Here is a 15189-nt window from a genome sequence, read left to right on the forward strand (position 1 = left end):
AGATGACCCTGTTCTCAGAGATGTGATCGTCTTCTGGAACAAAGTGTCCAGGTAGTTCTCCCCCTCCCTTTGGTTGCGCAGTGTTTGCAGTTTGGCTTCCAGATCAATAATCCTGATCCGGAATCCCTCTAGCTGCTTACAGTTTCTGCAGATGTCACGGCATCCAAAAACTCCCACATAGCACAGCTGCAACATTACACCTGTCTGGCCATTGTTACTTAAGCTATTAGTTAATTTACTTTAATTACTTTCTTAATTAACTTAGAATAATTCCTATGTTTAGTCGAATTTACTGTGCATATTAAATGCTAGTACCACTTACAGCTAAAGTTATACTTTTCTTCATTACTTCCTACTGATAATAAACCTTACCAATGCAAATAAAGCTTTGCCAATACTAATAAACCTTACTACTACTTGTAAACCTTACGAATACTGATAACCCCTAATAATGCTTAATACAGCTTATGCATTAGTTGTCCTGATTTGAACTAATACACTCCCTGTTGGTCTTTCTCTCTCACTCTGTATTATAAATTATAAAATCCATTTTAGTTTCTAGTTTATATGCTAATGAATCTATCAAGTCTTCTTTTATATTTGATTGAGATTAAATTAAAAGCTTACCAGTATACTCACCCTGGCCGGTTTCTGTTTTCCTGCTTTCTCTGTTGATTGCGATGTTCCTCAATGTCACTTTTCAATTTTTCTGCCCACTCTACTCCCACCGCACTCTCTCTCTCTCCAGCCTCCGACACTTCGGCGCACTTTTTAAATCTCCGCTCTCGCTGCTCTCTCGCTCTCTCTCTCCTCGGCCTCCGACTCTTTAGCGCGCTTTTTAAATCTCTGTTCCCGCTGCTCTCTCTCCGGCCTCCAACTCTTTGGCGCACTTTTAACGTTTTTTTCAATTTACGGATGATACGAAAATTGGAAGCATTGTGAACTTTGAGGAGGATGGTGCAGAACTTCAAAAGGACATAGACCTTGGTGGAATGGGCAGACAGGTGGCAGGTGAAGTTCAATGCGGAGAAGTGTGAAGTGATTCATTTTGGTAGGAAGAACATATAAAATAAAGGATACAATTCTAAAAGGAATGCAGGAGCAGAGGGACCTGGGTGTATATATGCATAAGTCATTAAGAGGTTAATAAAGCATACAGTATCCTGGGCTTTATTAATAGGGGCATAGAGTACAAGAGCAAGGAAGTTATGTTGAATGTGTATAAGACACTAGTTTGGCCTCAGCTGGAGTATTGCGTCCAGTTCTGAGCACCACATTTAAGGAAAGATGTGAAGGCATTGGAGAGAGTTCAGAAAAGAATCACGAGAATGGATCCAGGGATGAGAAATTTCAGTTATGAAGATAGAATGGAGAACTTGGGACAGCTTTCCTTGCAGAAGAGAAGGTTGAGAGGTGATTTGATAGAGGTTTTCAAAATCATGAGTGGTCTGGACATAGTAGAGAGGGAGAAACTGCTCCCATTCATGAAAAGATTGAGAACAAAAGGGCACAGATTTAAGGCAATTAGCAAAAGAAGCAGGGACAACACGGGGAAACACTTTTTCACGCAATGAGTGGTTAGCATCTGGAATCCACTGCCCGAGAGTGTGGTGGAGGCAGATTCAATCGAGGCATTCAAAAGGGAATTAGATAGTTATTTGAAAAGGAAGAATGTGCAGGGTTATGGGGAGAAGGCAGGGGAATGGAACTAAGTGAATTGCTCACTCGGAGAGCCAGTGCAGACATGATGGGCCGAATGGCCTCCTTCTGCGCTGTAACAATTCTGTGATTCTGTGATACATACTTGAAGGAGAAAAAATTGAGTGAGTGAGTGCGACCAACTGGACTGCTCTTCGAAAGAGCTGATGCAGACTTGATGGGCCGAATGGCCTCCTTCTGTGCTGTTACTATTCTATGAATCTGTGATTCGGTTGTTCAACGGTGGGAAGTTCAGAACCTCTATCGTACACATGCTATACTGACTTAAGTAGGGCTGGTCGGTGATTTGAGCACCTCATCTTACCTTGTTTCATCTTCTCTTTTAGTCTTCTTCACCTAGATGTTCTGCTGCACTGTATGCTCTGCCCGTCCACCAAGGTCCCTCAATAAAAGCATCCGGTCCTGTCTGCTTCTCACAGAAAGGTTCTCTCATACTTTCCTGTTGTCCACTTTATACTTGATTGGCTTTGGTGGACAGACTGCATAAATGTGGCTCACATTCCCTTGAGTATAGAAGTTTGGGAGGACGGGGGGTGGGTGTGTGTTGGAGGCAGGGGTACAGGGCTAGCAGGGAACGATCTAAGCCAGGTGTTTAAAATATCCAGAGACTACAACAGGGGTAGATGCAGAGAAACGATTTCCTCCGGTGGGACAAATCAAGAAAGAGCGGACATTATCTCAAAATTAGAGCCAGCTCATTTATAGGAAGGAAGCTCTTTTTCACACAGAATGCAGTGGGAATCTGGAATTCTCTCCTCCCTAAAATACGATGGGTGTTGGGGGGTGAGGGTTGTACAATTGGTGATTTCAAAACTGAGAATAATAGGTAGTTATCGGGTAAAGGTATCATTGGATATGGAGTTGAGGTGGACAAATCGAGTAGAGGTGAAGGCTGGTCATGTTCTAACTGAGTGATGGAGCTGGCTGAAGAAACTGCCTTACCCCTTTATGTTCCACTGTAGCCTCTGTTTAAAAATGCCTCACCTCTAACAGGTCTCCCCTGGATTGGAAGGGTGTAACCGTTTGCTTCTTCCATGATTTGATAGGAGAAATCCAGGAGGCTTTTCCCGGAGATGTCAATGACGTAGGTGTCTGTTGCGCCGTTGATCCTGAGCTTCCATTCTCCCCTTTCAGCAATCGGAGCGATCTCCACGGCCTTGTGCATTATTGTGTCAATCAGTTTGGTGACGGTTGCCGCAGTCCCTGCAGATGCAAAAGGCGGGCGCACGTCACGGAAGCAATCTGACATTCAGGAAACGTCTTCACACCGGTCTCCAGGTTTTTGCACTGTTACCACGGCAAGTAATTTGAACCGAGCTTGTCAGGTGGGAATCCCACGGGGTCAGGAGGAAAAGCAGTTTTACACGCCCGCCAACATTGCTCCCCCTCGACTTCAGATTTGCCCCAATCCCGTCGGTTTCTCAATGACTGGATCGAGTTAAAATCGCCCTCCTCAAGTCTGTTTCCCCACTAAATCACTCTTGCGATAAGAAATGACCCACTGGGAAGACCTGCACATGTCCCAGGGAGGAGCATATTGCTGCTTGTTGCTCAGTGTTCACTGTGGGCCCACTCATGGTTCATCCTCCTCAGGGCTTACCTGGAGGACTTACTGACAGCAGGCCACATTCAGCAGCCAGCTGATAGCGGGAACGTCCAGCTCCAGAGGGGAGCAACACTGGAAGGCTTGTTGTGCCAGTTCTCTGTACACCAGGGACAACACCCAGCATTAGAATTTCCAAATTATATATAATTGGATATAATAGAATGATACAGGCCAGAAGGAGGCCATTCAGCCCACCTGCCTGTGCTGGCTCTTTGAAAGAGCTAGCCAATTAGTCCCACTCCTCCTCCTCTTTCCCCGTAGCCCTGCAAATCTTGCCCTCCCAAATTCCTTTTGGAAGTTACTGAATCTGCTTCCACCTCCCTTTCCGACGGTGCATTCCCGATCACAACTCGTTGCGTAAGAAGAACTCGTCTCATCTTCCCCTCTGGTTCTTTTGCCACTTAAATCAAATTTGTGTCCTCTGGTTACCGACCCATTGTGCCACTGGAAGCAGTTTCTCCCTATTTACTCTATCAAAACCAATTGGAATTCTGAACACCTCGACTAAATCTCCCCTTGACTTTCTCTGCTGTAAGGAAATAAATCTCGACGCTCTCAGTAACTCACCGGATGGCTGCTGTACGACTAAATTAACCACCGATGCTGTGGACTTCACGGAGATTGAGAACTCCTCGAGCATTTCGTCGACGGGAAAGGAGACTTCTTGGTCTTCTGTTTCTGCGGTAAAGATCTTGACAGGGGCTGCATTGAGAGCCATCTCCACCAAGCCCAGGACATTCGCCAATGCCCCTTTCTGTGTTTGCACGTAGTAGCCTCCAGAGAACTCGGCTAGTTGCTCGAAAATGTTCTTGGATGAGCTGCGCTTCTGCCGGGAAGTCACTGGCGGACCTGTTCCAGATTGGAATTGGCAAATCAGGGCATGAGATGGTTTCAAAGATGTGATATCATAATGTTTCCCAGCTTCATCCCTGCCTCAACTCACCTGCTGCTGGAATCCTCAACCATGTCTTTGTTACCTCCTGACCCAACTATTCCAATGCTCTCCTGGCCAGAAACCTGAGTTCATCCTAAACTCTACTGCCTGTATCCTAGTTCACACCAAGTCATGTTCATTTCATCACACTAACTGACTATATTGACTCGCCTCCTCCTTAAAAGCTATCTCTTTGATCAAGCTTTCAGTTACCTGTGCTGGTATCTCCTCATGTGGTTTACAGTCAATTTATGTCTCATATTCACCTTTGTGAAGCACCTAGAGATGCTTTTATGACATTAAAGGATATCTGTAACATATATATAATGCATACATATATATATAACATATTATATACATATATATATATATATATATATATATATATAAATATATATATACACACATATACGTATATAAACAAAGATATGAATTAGGAGCAGGAGTAGGCCACTCAGCCCCTCGAGCATGCTTTGCCATTCAATAAGATCATGACTTATCTGACTGTAACCTCGACTCCACATTCCCACCGAGCCCGATAACCTTTCACCCCCTTGCTTATCAAGAATCTATCTACCTCTGCCTTCAAAATATTTAGACTCTGCTTCCACTGCCTTTTGAGGAAGAGAGTTCCAAAGACTCATGACCCTCTGAGAGAAAAAAAAATTCTCCTCATCTCTGTCTTAAATGGGCAACCCCTTATTTTTAAACAGTGATTCCTAGTTCAAGATTCTCCCACAAGGGGAAACATCCTTTCCACATCCACCCTGTCAAGACCCCTCAGGATCTTATATTTTTCAATCAAGTCGCCACTTACTCTTCTAAACTCCAGCAGATACAAGCCTAGCCTGTCCAACCTTTCCTCATAAGACAACCTGCCCATTCCAGGTATTAGTCTAGTAAACCTTCTCTGAACTGCTTCCAACGCATTTACATCCTTCCTTAAATAAGGAGCCCAATACTGTGTGCAGTACTCCAGATGTGGTCTCACCAATGCCCTGTATAGCTGAAGCATAACCTCCTTACTTTTGTATTCAATTCCCCTCACAATAAATAATAACATTCTATTAGCTTTCCTAATTACTTGCTGTACCTAAATACTAACCATTCATGATTCATGCACTAAGACACCCAGGTCCCTCTGCATCTCAAAGCACTGCAATCTCTCAGCATTTAGATAATATGCTTCTTTTCATTCTTCCTGCCAAAATGGACAATTCCGCATTTTTCCACATTTGCCAGATCTTTGAGCCGTGTGGCACACCACTTGTTCCATCTTGCCAACCAGAAAATGACCCATTTATGCCTACTCTCTGTTTCCGGTCAGTTAGCCAATTTTCTATCCATGCCAAAATGTTACCCCTACACTGTGAGCTTTTATTTTCCACAATAACCTATACACGCACATAGACGCACAAGTTGTTTTTGTTGGGTTTTTTTCATTCATGGGATGTGGGCGTCGCTGGCCAGGCCATCATTTATTGCCCATCCCTAATTGCCCTTGAGAAGGTGGTGGTGAGCTGCCTTCTTGAACCGCTGCAGTCCATTTGGGGTAGGTATACCCACCGTGCTGTTAGGAAGCGCGTTCCAGGATTTTGACCCAGCGACAGTGAAGGAACGGCGATATAGTTCCAAGTCAGGATGGTGTGTGACTTGGAGAGGAACTTGCAGGTGGTGGTGTTCCCATGCATTTGCTGCCCTTGTCCTTCTAGTGGTAGAGGTCGCGGGTTTGGAAGGTGCTGTCTAAGGAGCCTTGGTGCGTTGCTGCAGTGCATCTTGTAGATGGTACACACTGCTGCCACTGTGCGTTGGTGGTGGAGGGAGTGAATGTTTGTGGATGATGTGCCAATCAAGCCGGCTGCTTTGTCCTGGATGGTGTTGAGCTTCTTGAGTGTTGTTGGAGCTGCACCCATCCAGGCAAGTGGAGAGTATTCCATCACACTCCTGACTTGTGCCTTGTTAGATGGTGGACAGTCTTTGTGGAGTCAGGAGGTGAGTTACTCGCCTCAGGATTCCTAGCCTCTGACCTGCTCTTGGAGCCACGGTATTTATATGGCTACTCCAGTTCAGTTTCTGGTCAATGGTAGCCCCTAGGATGTTGATAGTGGGGGATTCAGCGATGGTAATGCCGTTGAATGTCAAGGGGAGATGATTAGATTCTCTCTTGTTGGAGATGGTCATTGCCTGGCACTTGTGTGGTGCGAATGTTACTTGCCACTTATCAGCCCAAGCCTGGATATTGTCCAGGTCCTGCTGCATTTCTGCTTGGACTGCTTCAGTATATGAGCAGTCACGAATGGTGCGGAACATTGTGCAATCATCAGCAAACATCCCCACTTCTGACCTTATGATTGAAGGAAGGTCATTGATGAAGCAGCTGAAGATGGTTGGGCCTAGGACACTATCCTGAGGAACTCCTGCAGTGATGTCCTGGAGCTCAGATGATTGACCTCCAACAACCACAACCATCTTCCTTTGCGCTAGGTATGACTCCAACCAGTGGAGAATTTTCCCCCCGATTCCCATTGACTTCAGTTTTGCTAGAGCTCCTTGATGTCATACTTGGTCAAATGCTGCCTTAATGTCAAGGGCAGTCACTCTCACCTCACCTCTTGAGTTCAGCTGTTTTGTCCATGTTTGAACCAAGGCTGTAATGAGGTCAGGAGCTGAGTGGCCCTGGCGGAACCCAAACTGAGCGTCACTGAGCACGTTATTACTAAGCAAGTGCTGCTTGATGGCACTGTTGATGACACCTTCCATCACTTTACTGATGATTGAGAGTAGGCTGATGGGGCGGTAATTGGCCGGGTTGGACTTGTCCTGCTTTTTGTGTACAGGACATACCTGGGCAATTTTCCACATTTCCGGGTAGATGCCAGTGTTGTAGCTGTACTGGAACAGCTTGGCTAGGGGCGCAGCAAGTTCTGGAACACAAGTCTTCAGTACTATTGCTGGAATATTGTCAGGGCCCATAGCTTTTTCAGTATCCAGTGCCTTCAGTCGTTTCTTGATATCACGTGGAGTGAATCGAATTGGCTGAAGTCTGGCATCTGTGATGCTGGGGACTTGAGGAGGAGGCCGAGATGGATCATCAACTCGGCACTTCTGGCTGAAGATTGTTGCAAATGCTTCAGCCTTATCCTTCGCACTGATGTGCTGGGCTCCCCCATCATTGAGGATGGGGATATTTGTGCAGCCACCTCCTCCAGTTAGTTGTTTAATTGTCCACCACCATTCACGGCTGGATGTGGCAGGACTGCAGAGCTTAGATCTGATCCGTTGGTTGTGGGATCGCTTAGCTCTGTCTATCGCATGCTGCTTACGCAGTTTGGCATGCAAGTAGTCCTGGGTTGTAGCTTCACCAGGTTGACACCTCATTTTGAGCTATGCCTGGTGCTGCTCCTGGCATGCCCTCCTGCACTCTTCATTGAACCAGGATTGGTCTCCTGGCTTGATGGTAATGGTATATGCCAGGCCATGAGGTTACAGATTGTGGTTGAGTACAATTCTGCTGCTGCTGATGGCCCACAGCACCTCATGGATGCCCAGTTTTGCATTGCTAGATCTGTTTGAAATCTATCCCATTTAGCACGGTGATAGTGCCACACAACATGATGGACGGTATCCTCAATGTGAAGGCGGAACTTCGTCTCCACAAGGACTGTGCGGTGGTCACTCCTACCAATACTGTCATGGACAGAAGCATCTGCGGCAGGCAGATTGGTGAGGATGAGGTCAAGTATGTTTTCCCTCGTGTTGGTTCCCTCACCACCTGCCGCATACCCAGTCTAGCAGCTGTGTCCTTTAGGACTCGGCCAGCTTGGTCAGACGTGGTGCTACCGAGCCACTCTTGGTGATGGACATTCAAGTCCCCCACCCAGAGTACATTTAGTGCCCTTGCCACCCTCAGTGCTTCCTCCAAGTGCTGTTCAACATGTTGAGTGAAAGACCAGCATTTCTTCCATCATTTCGATCTCTGACATTTGTCTACAGTGATAAATCTGGTTGCACATAAATAATACTGTACCCTTAATTTGACAACTCCTCAGGGTTACTCTTAACCCACCTGCCAGAAAATTGACCGGTGTGTTTTGACTACCTATTATACAAGCCGTAGAATTGGGCATCTGGTAAAACTGGTATCCAGCTGTACAGATCTGTTTTGCCCCATCCGGGTAAGATTATAATTACTCCCCACCCCCACCCTCCACACCACCCCATTATCAGAAGCCCTAATAGTAAACAAGTTCCTCCAGCTCCACCCAAACATCTTTCCAGGGAAGGTATAGCTGATTCTGCACACAACTTAATGTCCAGACTGTCCCATCAAAACACTGCCAGGACAGGTACAGCGCGGATTAGATACAGGGTGAATCTCACTCTAACACTGTCCCATCAAACACTGCCAAAGCAGGTAGAGCATGGGTTAGATACAGAGTGAATCTCCCTCTACACTGTCCCATCAGACACTCCCAAGGCAGGTAGAGCATGGGTTAGATACAGAGTGAATCTCCCTCTACACTGTTCCGTCAGACATTCCCAGAGCAGGTCCAGCATGTGTTCGATATTGAATAAAGCTCCCACTACACTGTCCCATCAAACACTCCCAGAACAGGTAAAGCATGAGTTCATTCATCGATACTCGGTCAAAATCCTGGAACTCCCTATCGAACACCACTGTGGGAATATCTTCACCAAACAAACTGCAGCAATTCAGGAAGGCGGCTCACCACTACGTTCTCAAATGCAACTAGGGACAGGGAATAAATACCGGCCCTGCGACCGACACTCAAATCCCCAAAATGAATTTGTAAAGAGGCGTATTCAAATTTGCCGATGCTGGTTGGAATAATATACAACTTACTTCTCTTTTTTCTCCGGGTCTCACAGTATCCTGTCAGTAGGACATTAATTTTACTTTTTGTTGTCTCTACCAAGATTTTTACTTGATCCTCCTTCTGTTTGTCCTTTGCTCCAGCGTCAGAGAAGAAGAAGATCTGAGACCTATGGAGAGACGAATGTATTCTGTGTTTTAGTGAATTACATTAACCCGTAAGCTGTTTGGCAGGTCCAGGGGTAGAGCTGCCAACTCTCCAGGATTGCACTGGCATCTCCAGGAATTAAAGACAAATCCCAAAGTCACTGCTGAGACAAGCAGCCAGGAGAAAAAACACTCAGGACGTTAAATAGCTCTGCTTTATTAAACATTTATTTCTAAAAATATCGGACATGGGGAGAAAAAAAAAGCATTTGTTCCAGTCAAGTTTCAATCAATTGAACACCATCACTAAAACTACCTATTTCCACTTTTGTAACATCACCCAACTCCGTCCCTGCCTCAGCTCATCTGGTGCTTCAACACTCATCTCCTGCTTTGTTACCTCTAGACTTGACTATTGCAATATAATAAATTAAAAGTAAAACATTGCAGATGCTGGATGCTAAAAACAAAAAGCCCTGGAAATATTCAGCAGGTCTGGCAGCATCTGTGGAGAGAGAAGCAGAGTTAACGTTTCATCAGAACTGGTAAAGGTTCGAAATGTAATAGGTTTTAAGCAAATAAAGCAGGGCTGGGGCCGGAGATAACAAAAGGGAAGGTGTTGATAGGACAGAGGGTCACAGAGAATAACTAACATGGAGGTCATAGTGCATAGGCAAAGGGTGTGTTAATGGTGTAGTGAAAGACAAAGCTTTAGTGCAGAGAGGGTGTTAAATGACCAAATAATGAACGGCCCTGGCCAAAAGCACAAACATGAAAAAAAAAACTGTGGACAGGCACGTAGTAAATGAATTAATGATGCAACAAGCTAAAATAAAATAAAAATAAAAAGTAAAAGAAAAATAACTAAAAATAAAAAAGGGGGGCCCGTCATGCTCTGAAATTATTGAACTCACTATTCAGTCCAGTTGTCTGTCGTGTGCCAAATCGATAAATGAGATGTTATTCCTTGAACTTGTGTTAATGTTCACTGGAACACTACAGCAAGCCCAGGACAGAGCAGGGGAGGGGGAGGGTGTTGAAATGGTAAGTGACGGGAAGCTCGGGGTCATGTTTTCAGACTGAGTGGAGGTGCTCTGCAAAGCGGCCACCCAATCGGCGTTTGGTCTCCCCAATGTCTCTTGGCCAATCTCTCATATTCAACCCTCTGTAAATCTGAGCTCAGCAAAAACTCTGTTGGCCGTGTCCTAACTTGCACGAAGTCCGAATCACCCAACATCTGTTGTGCTTACTGAACTACTAGGTTCCCTGCCTAGCACAGACTCATTTTTAAACACCTCCTCCACATGTACCACATCAAACCCTTTCACAATTTTAAAGATCTGCAGCAACCCACCCATATGCCTTCTCTTTTCTATTAAGAGAGTCCCAGACTGTTCAGTCTTGCATTTGCCTGTATGAAAATCCAGCTTCCATTCCCTCACCCAACTTTAAATCACAGAATTGAATCATTGAATTGTTCCAGCACAGAGGAGGCCATTGGGCCCGTCGTGTCTGTGCTGGCTCTCCAAAAGAGCAATCCACTTTAGTACCACACCCCGGCCTTCTTCCCGTAGCCCTGCACATTCTTCTTTTTCAGATAATAATCCAATTCCCTCTTGAAAACCTCGATTGAATCTTCCTCCAGCACACTCTCAGGCAGGGCATTCCAGATTCTAACCACTCGCTGCGTGAAAAGTTTTTCCTCATATCGCCATTGTTTCTTTTGCCAATTACCTTAAATCTGTGCCCTCTCATTCTCGATCCTTCCACCAATGGGAACAGTTTCTCCCTATCTATTCTGTTCAGAGGGGGCAGAAGGATTAGAGCGGAGTTGAGGAGTTACTTTTTCACCTGGAAGGCAATGAGGGTCTGAAACTCACTGCCTGGAAAGGTGGTAGACACAGAAAACTTCATCACATCTTAAAAAATACTCGAATATGCTCTTGAAGTGCTGTAACCTGCAGGGCTACAGACAAAGAGCTGGAAAGTGGGATTAGGCTGGATCGCTCTTTTTTCGGCCAGCACAGGCACAATGGGCCAAATGGCCTCCTCCTGAGTCATAAATGGTTTATGTTTCTAAATGCGCCCCTTCAAGTCATTCATAAGCAATGGGGATAGCCAGGATCCCAGAACTCTATTAGCAGCTGATATCCTTCATCAATCTGACTCATCCTTTGTTCCCTACTGGCAATGCAGTTTTCAATCCAGCCATCTAATTTGACATTGATCTCGTGAGCCTCAGTGTTCCTCAAAAGCCTCTCATGTGGAACTTTGAAAAATGCTTTCTGGAAATTCAGATAAATTACTATCAGACTTCTACTTTTAGTCGTAGAGAGATACAGCACCGAAACAGGCCTTTCGCCCCACGAGTCTGCGCCGACCATCAACCACCCATTTATACTAATCCTACATTAGTCCCATTTTCCCTCTCACATCCCCACCTTCCCTCACTGCTCCTATCCCCTACCTCCACGAGGGGAAATTTTTACAATGGCCAATTTACCTATCAACCTGCAAGTCTTTGGCAAGTGGGAGGAAACCAGAGCACCCGAAGGAAACTCATGGGGTCACAGGGAGAACTTGCAAACTCCGCACAGGCAGTACCCAGAACTGAACCCGGGTTGCTGCAGCTGCGGTGCTCGCCACTGTGCCACTGTGCTGCCCCTTTTGGTGAGGGTTAAAGAATGGTAACAGCATCAATTTAAAAGGGCAATAATGGGGGGCAGGGTTAGGTATCTATTAATGAATGAGTTCCCACCTTGGCATGCTGTTACGAAGGGCCAGTTCAAGTCCGGTCATTGCCAATTCTGGACAGTCTCCTCCACCATTCGCACGGAGTTTGAAAATCATATTCTGTAATTCATCAATATTCCTCGTAATTCCCACCGGTCCATAATCTGTGCAAATGCAATATAATGTGATGGAATTAGCAACATTATTCTGATTAACTTTCACAGTCATTCAGTAAATATCAAAAAAGGGAGGTGAGAGACAACAGACAGAAAAGGGAAAGAAGAGGGTAGAGAAAGAGGATGCAAGGGAAGGAAAGAGGAAAAGAAACAGGGAGAAAAAAGGAGAAAAGTGCGCACAGGGTGAGCAGTGAAAGAAAGAGTGAGGAGAGAAAGAGCAAGAGAGATCGAAAGCAAGGGGGCCAGGGAGAGCAAGTGGGAAAGCAAAAATGAGGGGTAGAGAAATGGAGAGAGAGATTGAGGGAAGAGAGCAAGAGAGGGAAAATGAGGAGGGTCAAAGAGAGAGCACAAAAAGACAGAAAAGATTAGAGCACACAAGAGGTAGGGGAGGGAGGAGGAGAGAAAGCAAAAGGGAACAGATGACAGCAAGATAGTGAAAAATTGGAGAGAGAGAAAGCGAGAAGCGACAGAGAACAAAAAGTGGGGAGAGAGAATAGGAGAAAGAGAAATGAGGGGGAGAGAACAGAAAGTGCAAAAAGGGAACAGCGTGGACAAGAAAGCGGACAAGAAGTGGGGAAGAGTGCAAGAAGAAAGAAGGAGGGAAAAAACGTGTGAGGGAGGAGTGGGAATCAAAGGCATGGGGAGTGGGAGGAAAGCTGAGAGAAAATGATAGAAAATGAGAGGGGGAACATGAAAATGAGAAGGAGAGAGAAAGGGAGACAGGAAGTAAGAAAAATCTGTCACGTACCCGGGTCATTAAATGGCACTAAGACATAATTGTATGGAGCATCCGAGGAGTCTTGATACTTTTTAAGCATTTCTATGCATATTGTCTTCACATCATTTATCTCACCACCCATACTTCCACTGACATCAATGACAAAGGCCACGGAATATCCCTCCAGGTTAAAGAACTTCCTGAATTTATCTGGTCCCAGTCGATCCAGGAATCCATAGGCTGTAATAATAATAATAAAAAACACCTTTAATTTACATGGTAAACCAAGAGCAAGGCGGGGGGAGGGGGAGAATTTTAATCTAATCCATCGGGAAAAGTGACATGATCGGGGGCAACGCAAAGTGAAGTCAACAGAGTGAGATCGGGGTGGGATGTAAAATCTGTCTTCCACCCCATCCCGTAGGATTCCCCCCACCTCCACCCCGACACCCAGGAATTAGGTCAAAATCATCCCAATAGTGTCTCTGCTTTCATTTCAGGACTGGTTCCATGACTTGCATTCTCGGAGATTTCCCACGAATGGATGTAAATTTTTCCCCGCGTTTCCACAATTCCGTGGCATGTGGTGCCAACTCTCCATCGGAAATGCACATCCGTCTAATCAGGCCCTTGGGGTTAACTAAAGTAATAGAGTCATTTACTGCGTAGAAGGAGGTCTATCAGCCCATCGTCCCTGGCTGTCCACGGAGCAATCCAGTCAGTCCCACTTCCTTGTTCGATCCTCGTAGCCCTGCAAATTTATTTCCTTCCAGTATCCATCCAATTTCCTTTTGAAATCATTGATTGTCTCCACTTCCACCACCCCAGTTAACAAGTTCTTCCTCACACTCCCCCTACATTTCTTGTCCAAAACCTTCAATCTGTGTCCCCTAGTCCTTGTACCATTAGTTAATGGGAACAGTTTTTCCTTGTTAAACTTATCTAAGCCTGTCATAATCTTGTACACTTCTATCAAATCTCCCCAGAATCCCCTTTGCTCCAGGGAGAACAACCCCAGCTTTTCCAACCTAACCTTGCAACTAAAATCCTCCATCCCTGGAATCATTCTGGTAAATCTCCTCTGCACCCTCCTCTCAAGGAGCCTCACCTCCCTCCTTAAGTGTGGTGACCAGAACTGGATGCAATACTCCAGTTGGGGCCTAACCAGAGCTTTATAATGGTTCAGCATAACTTCCCTGCTTTTGTACTTAATACCTTTATTTATGAAACCCACAATCCTACATGCTTTGCTAACTGTCCTCTCAATATGTCCAGCCACCTTCAAAGATCAATGTACGTGCACCTCCCTCTGTTCCTGTACACTCTTTAAAACTGCACCATTCATCGGTATTGTTTCTCCCTATCTCTTCTGCCAAAATGCATCACCTCACACTTGTTCTGTATTAAATTCCATCTGCCACCTGTCTGCCCATTTTGCTAGCTTATCTATGTCCTGTTGCGGGTGGTTTATATCATCTTTACTGTTCATCGCACTTCCAAGTAAAGCCTGGCTCGGGTACAAAATTCAAACCCGACCCGGGCCTGACCCGACAACAGCCAACCTGAAGCCGACCCGGACCTGAGTCCTTTAATTTTTTTTTCATGCCCAACCAGACTCAAAAATAACAAACATATTATTGAAACAGAAAAAAATCGTTAAACCGAAAACAATACGAAACAAAACAGTACAATCCAATCCAACCCGAGCCGAGCCTGAATGCTGTACACAGAATACAGACCCGACCCGAGACGAGCCCGTCACATGTAGTCAGGCTTGGTCGGGTTGGGGTCGGGGAGCCAGGCTTTAGCTCCATGTTTGGTATCATTGGAAAATTTTGAGATTCTATCCTGTATTCCAAGATCCAAGTCATTTATATATAGCAAAAAAAGCAGTGGTCCCAGCACCGACCCTTGGGGAAAAGCTCTGTCTACCGTCCTCCAGTCTGAAAAACCACTTACCACGAATCACTGTTTTCTGTCCCAAACCAATTTTTTTTACATAATAGTCACCGACCCTCCTATTCCATTTGCCTCAGTTTTGTTAACCAGCCTTTTATGCGGTACTTTCTCAAAAGTTTTCTTCAAATCCAGATAGATAGCATCCACTGCATTCCCTTCATCAACCTTCTCTGTTACTTCATCACAAAATTCAATTAGATTAGTCAAGCATGATCGGCCTTTTACAAATCTGTGCCGACTATCCTTAATTAACTGAAATCTCCCCAAAAGCCTGTTGATTATTTTCCCTGGTTATTGTTTCTAAAACCTTACCCACCGCTGATGTTAAACTAACTGGCTTGTAATTACTCGGACTGTCCTTCA

The 15189-nt window shown here is 45.3% G+C and overlaps 1 protein-coding gene across 6 annotated transcripts in view; it reads right to left on the minus strand.

The window, feature by feature from the left end:
- The window catches only part of LOC137345944 (von Willebrand factor A domain-containing protein 7-like), a 79381-nt gene that overhangs the window by 46368 nt on the left and 17824 nt on the right, over positions 1-15189 (minus strand). For all 6 annotated transcript variants that reach the window (XM_068009192.1, XM_068009191.1, XM_068009194.1 and 3 more), the window contains 5 exons: positions 12898-13107; positions 11999-12137; positions 9124-9263; positions 3893-4174; positions 2704-2922 (listed from right to left, as the gene is read on the minus strand). In XM_068009192.1, coding sequence (XP_067865293.1) covers positions 2704-2922; positions 3893-4174; positions 9124-9263; positions 11999-12137; positions 12898-13107 — 990 coding nt within the window. The remainder of the gene's footprint in view (positions 1-2703; positions 2923-3892; positions 4175-9123; positions 9264-11998; positions 12138-12897; positions 13108-15189) is intronic.

The sequence above is a fragment of the Heterodontus francisci genome, chromosome 29 (genome assembly GCF_036365525.1).
Source record: "Heterodontus francisci isolate sHetFra1 chromosome 29, sHetFra1.hap1, whole genome shotgun sequence".
NCBI lineage: Eukaryota > Metazoa > Chordata > Chondrichthyes > Heterodontiformes > Heterodontidae > Heterodontus > Heterodontus francisci.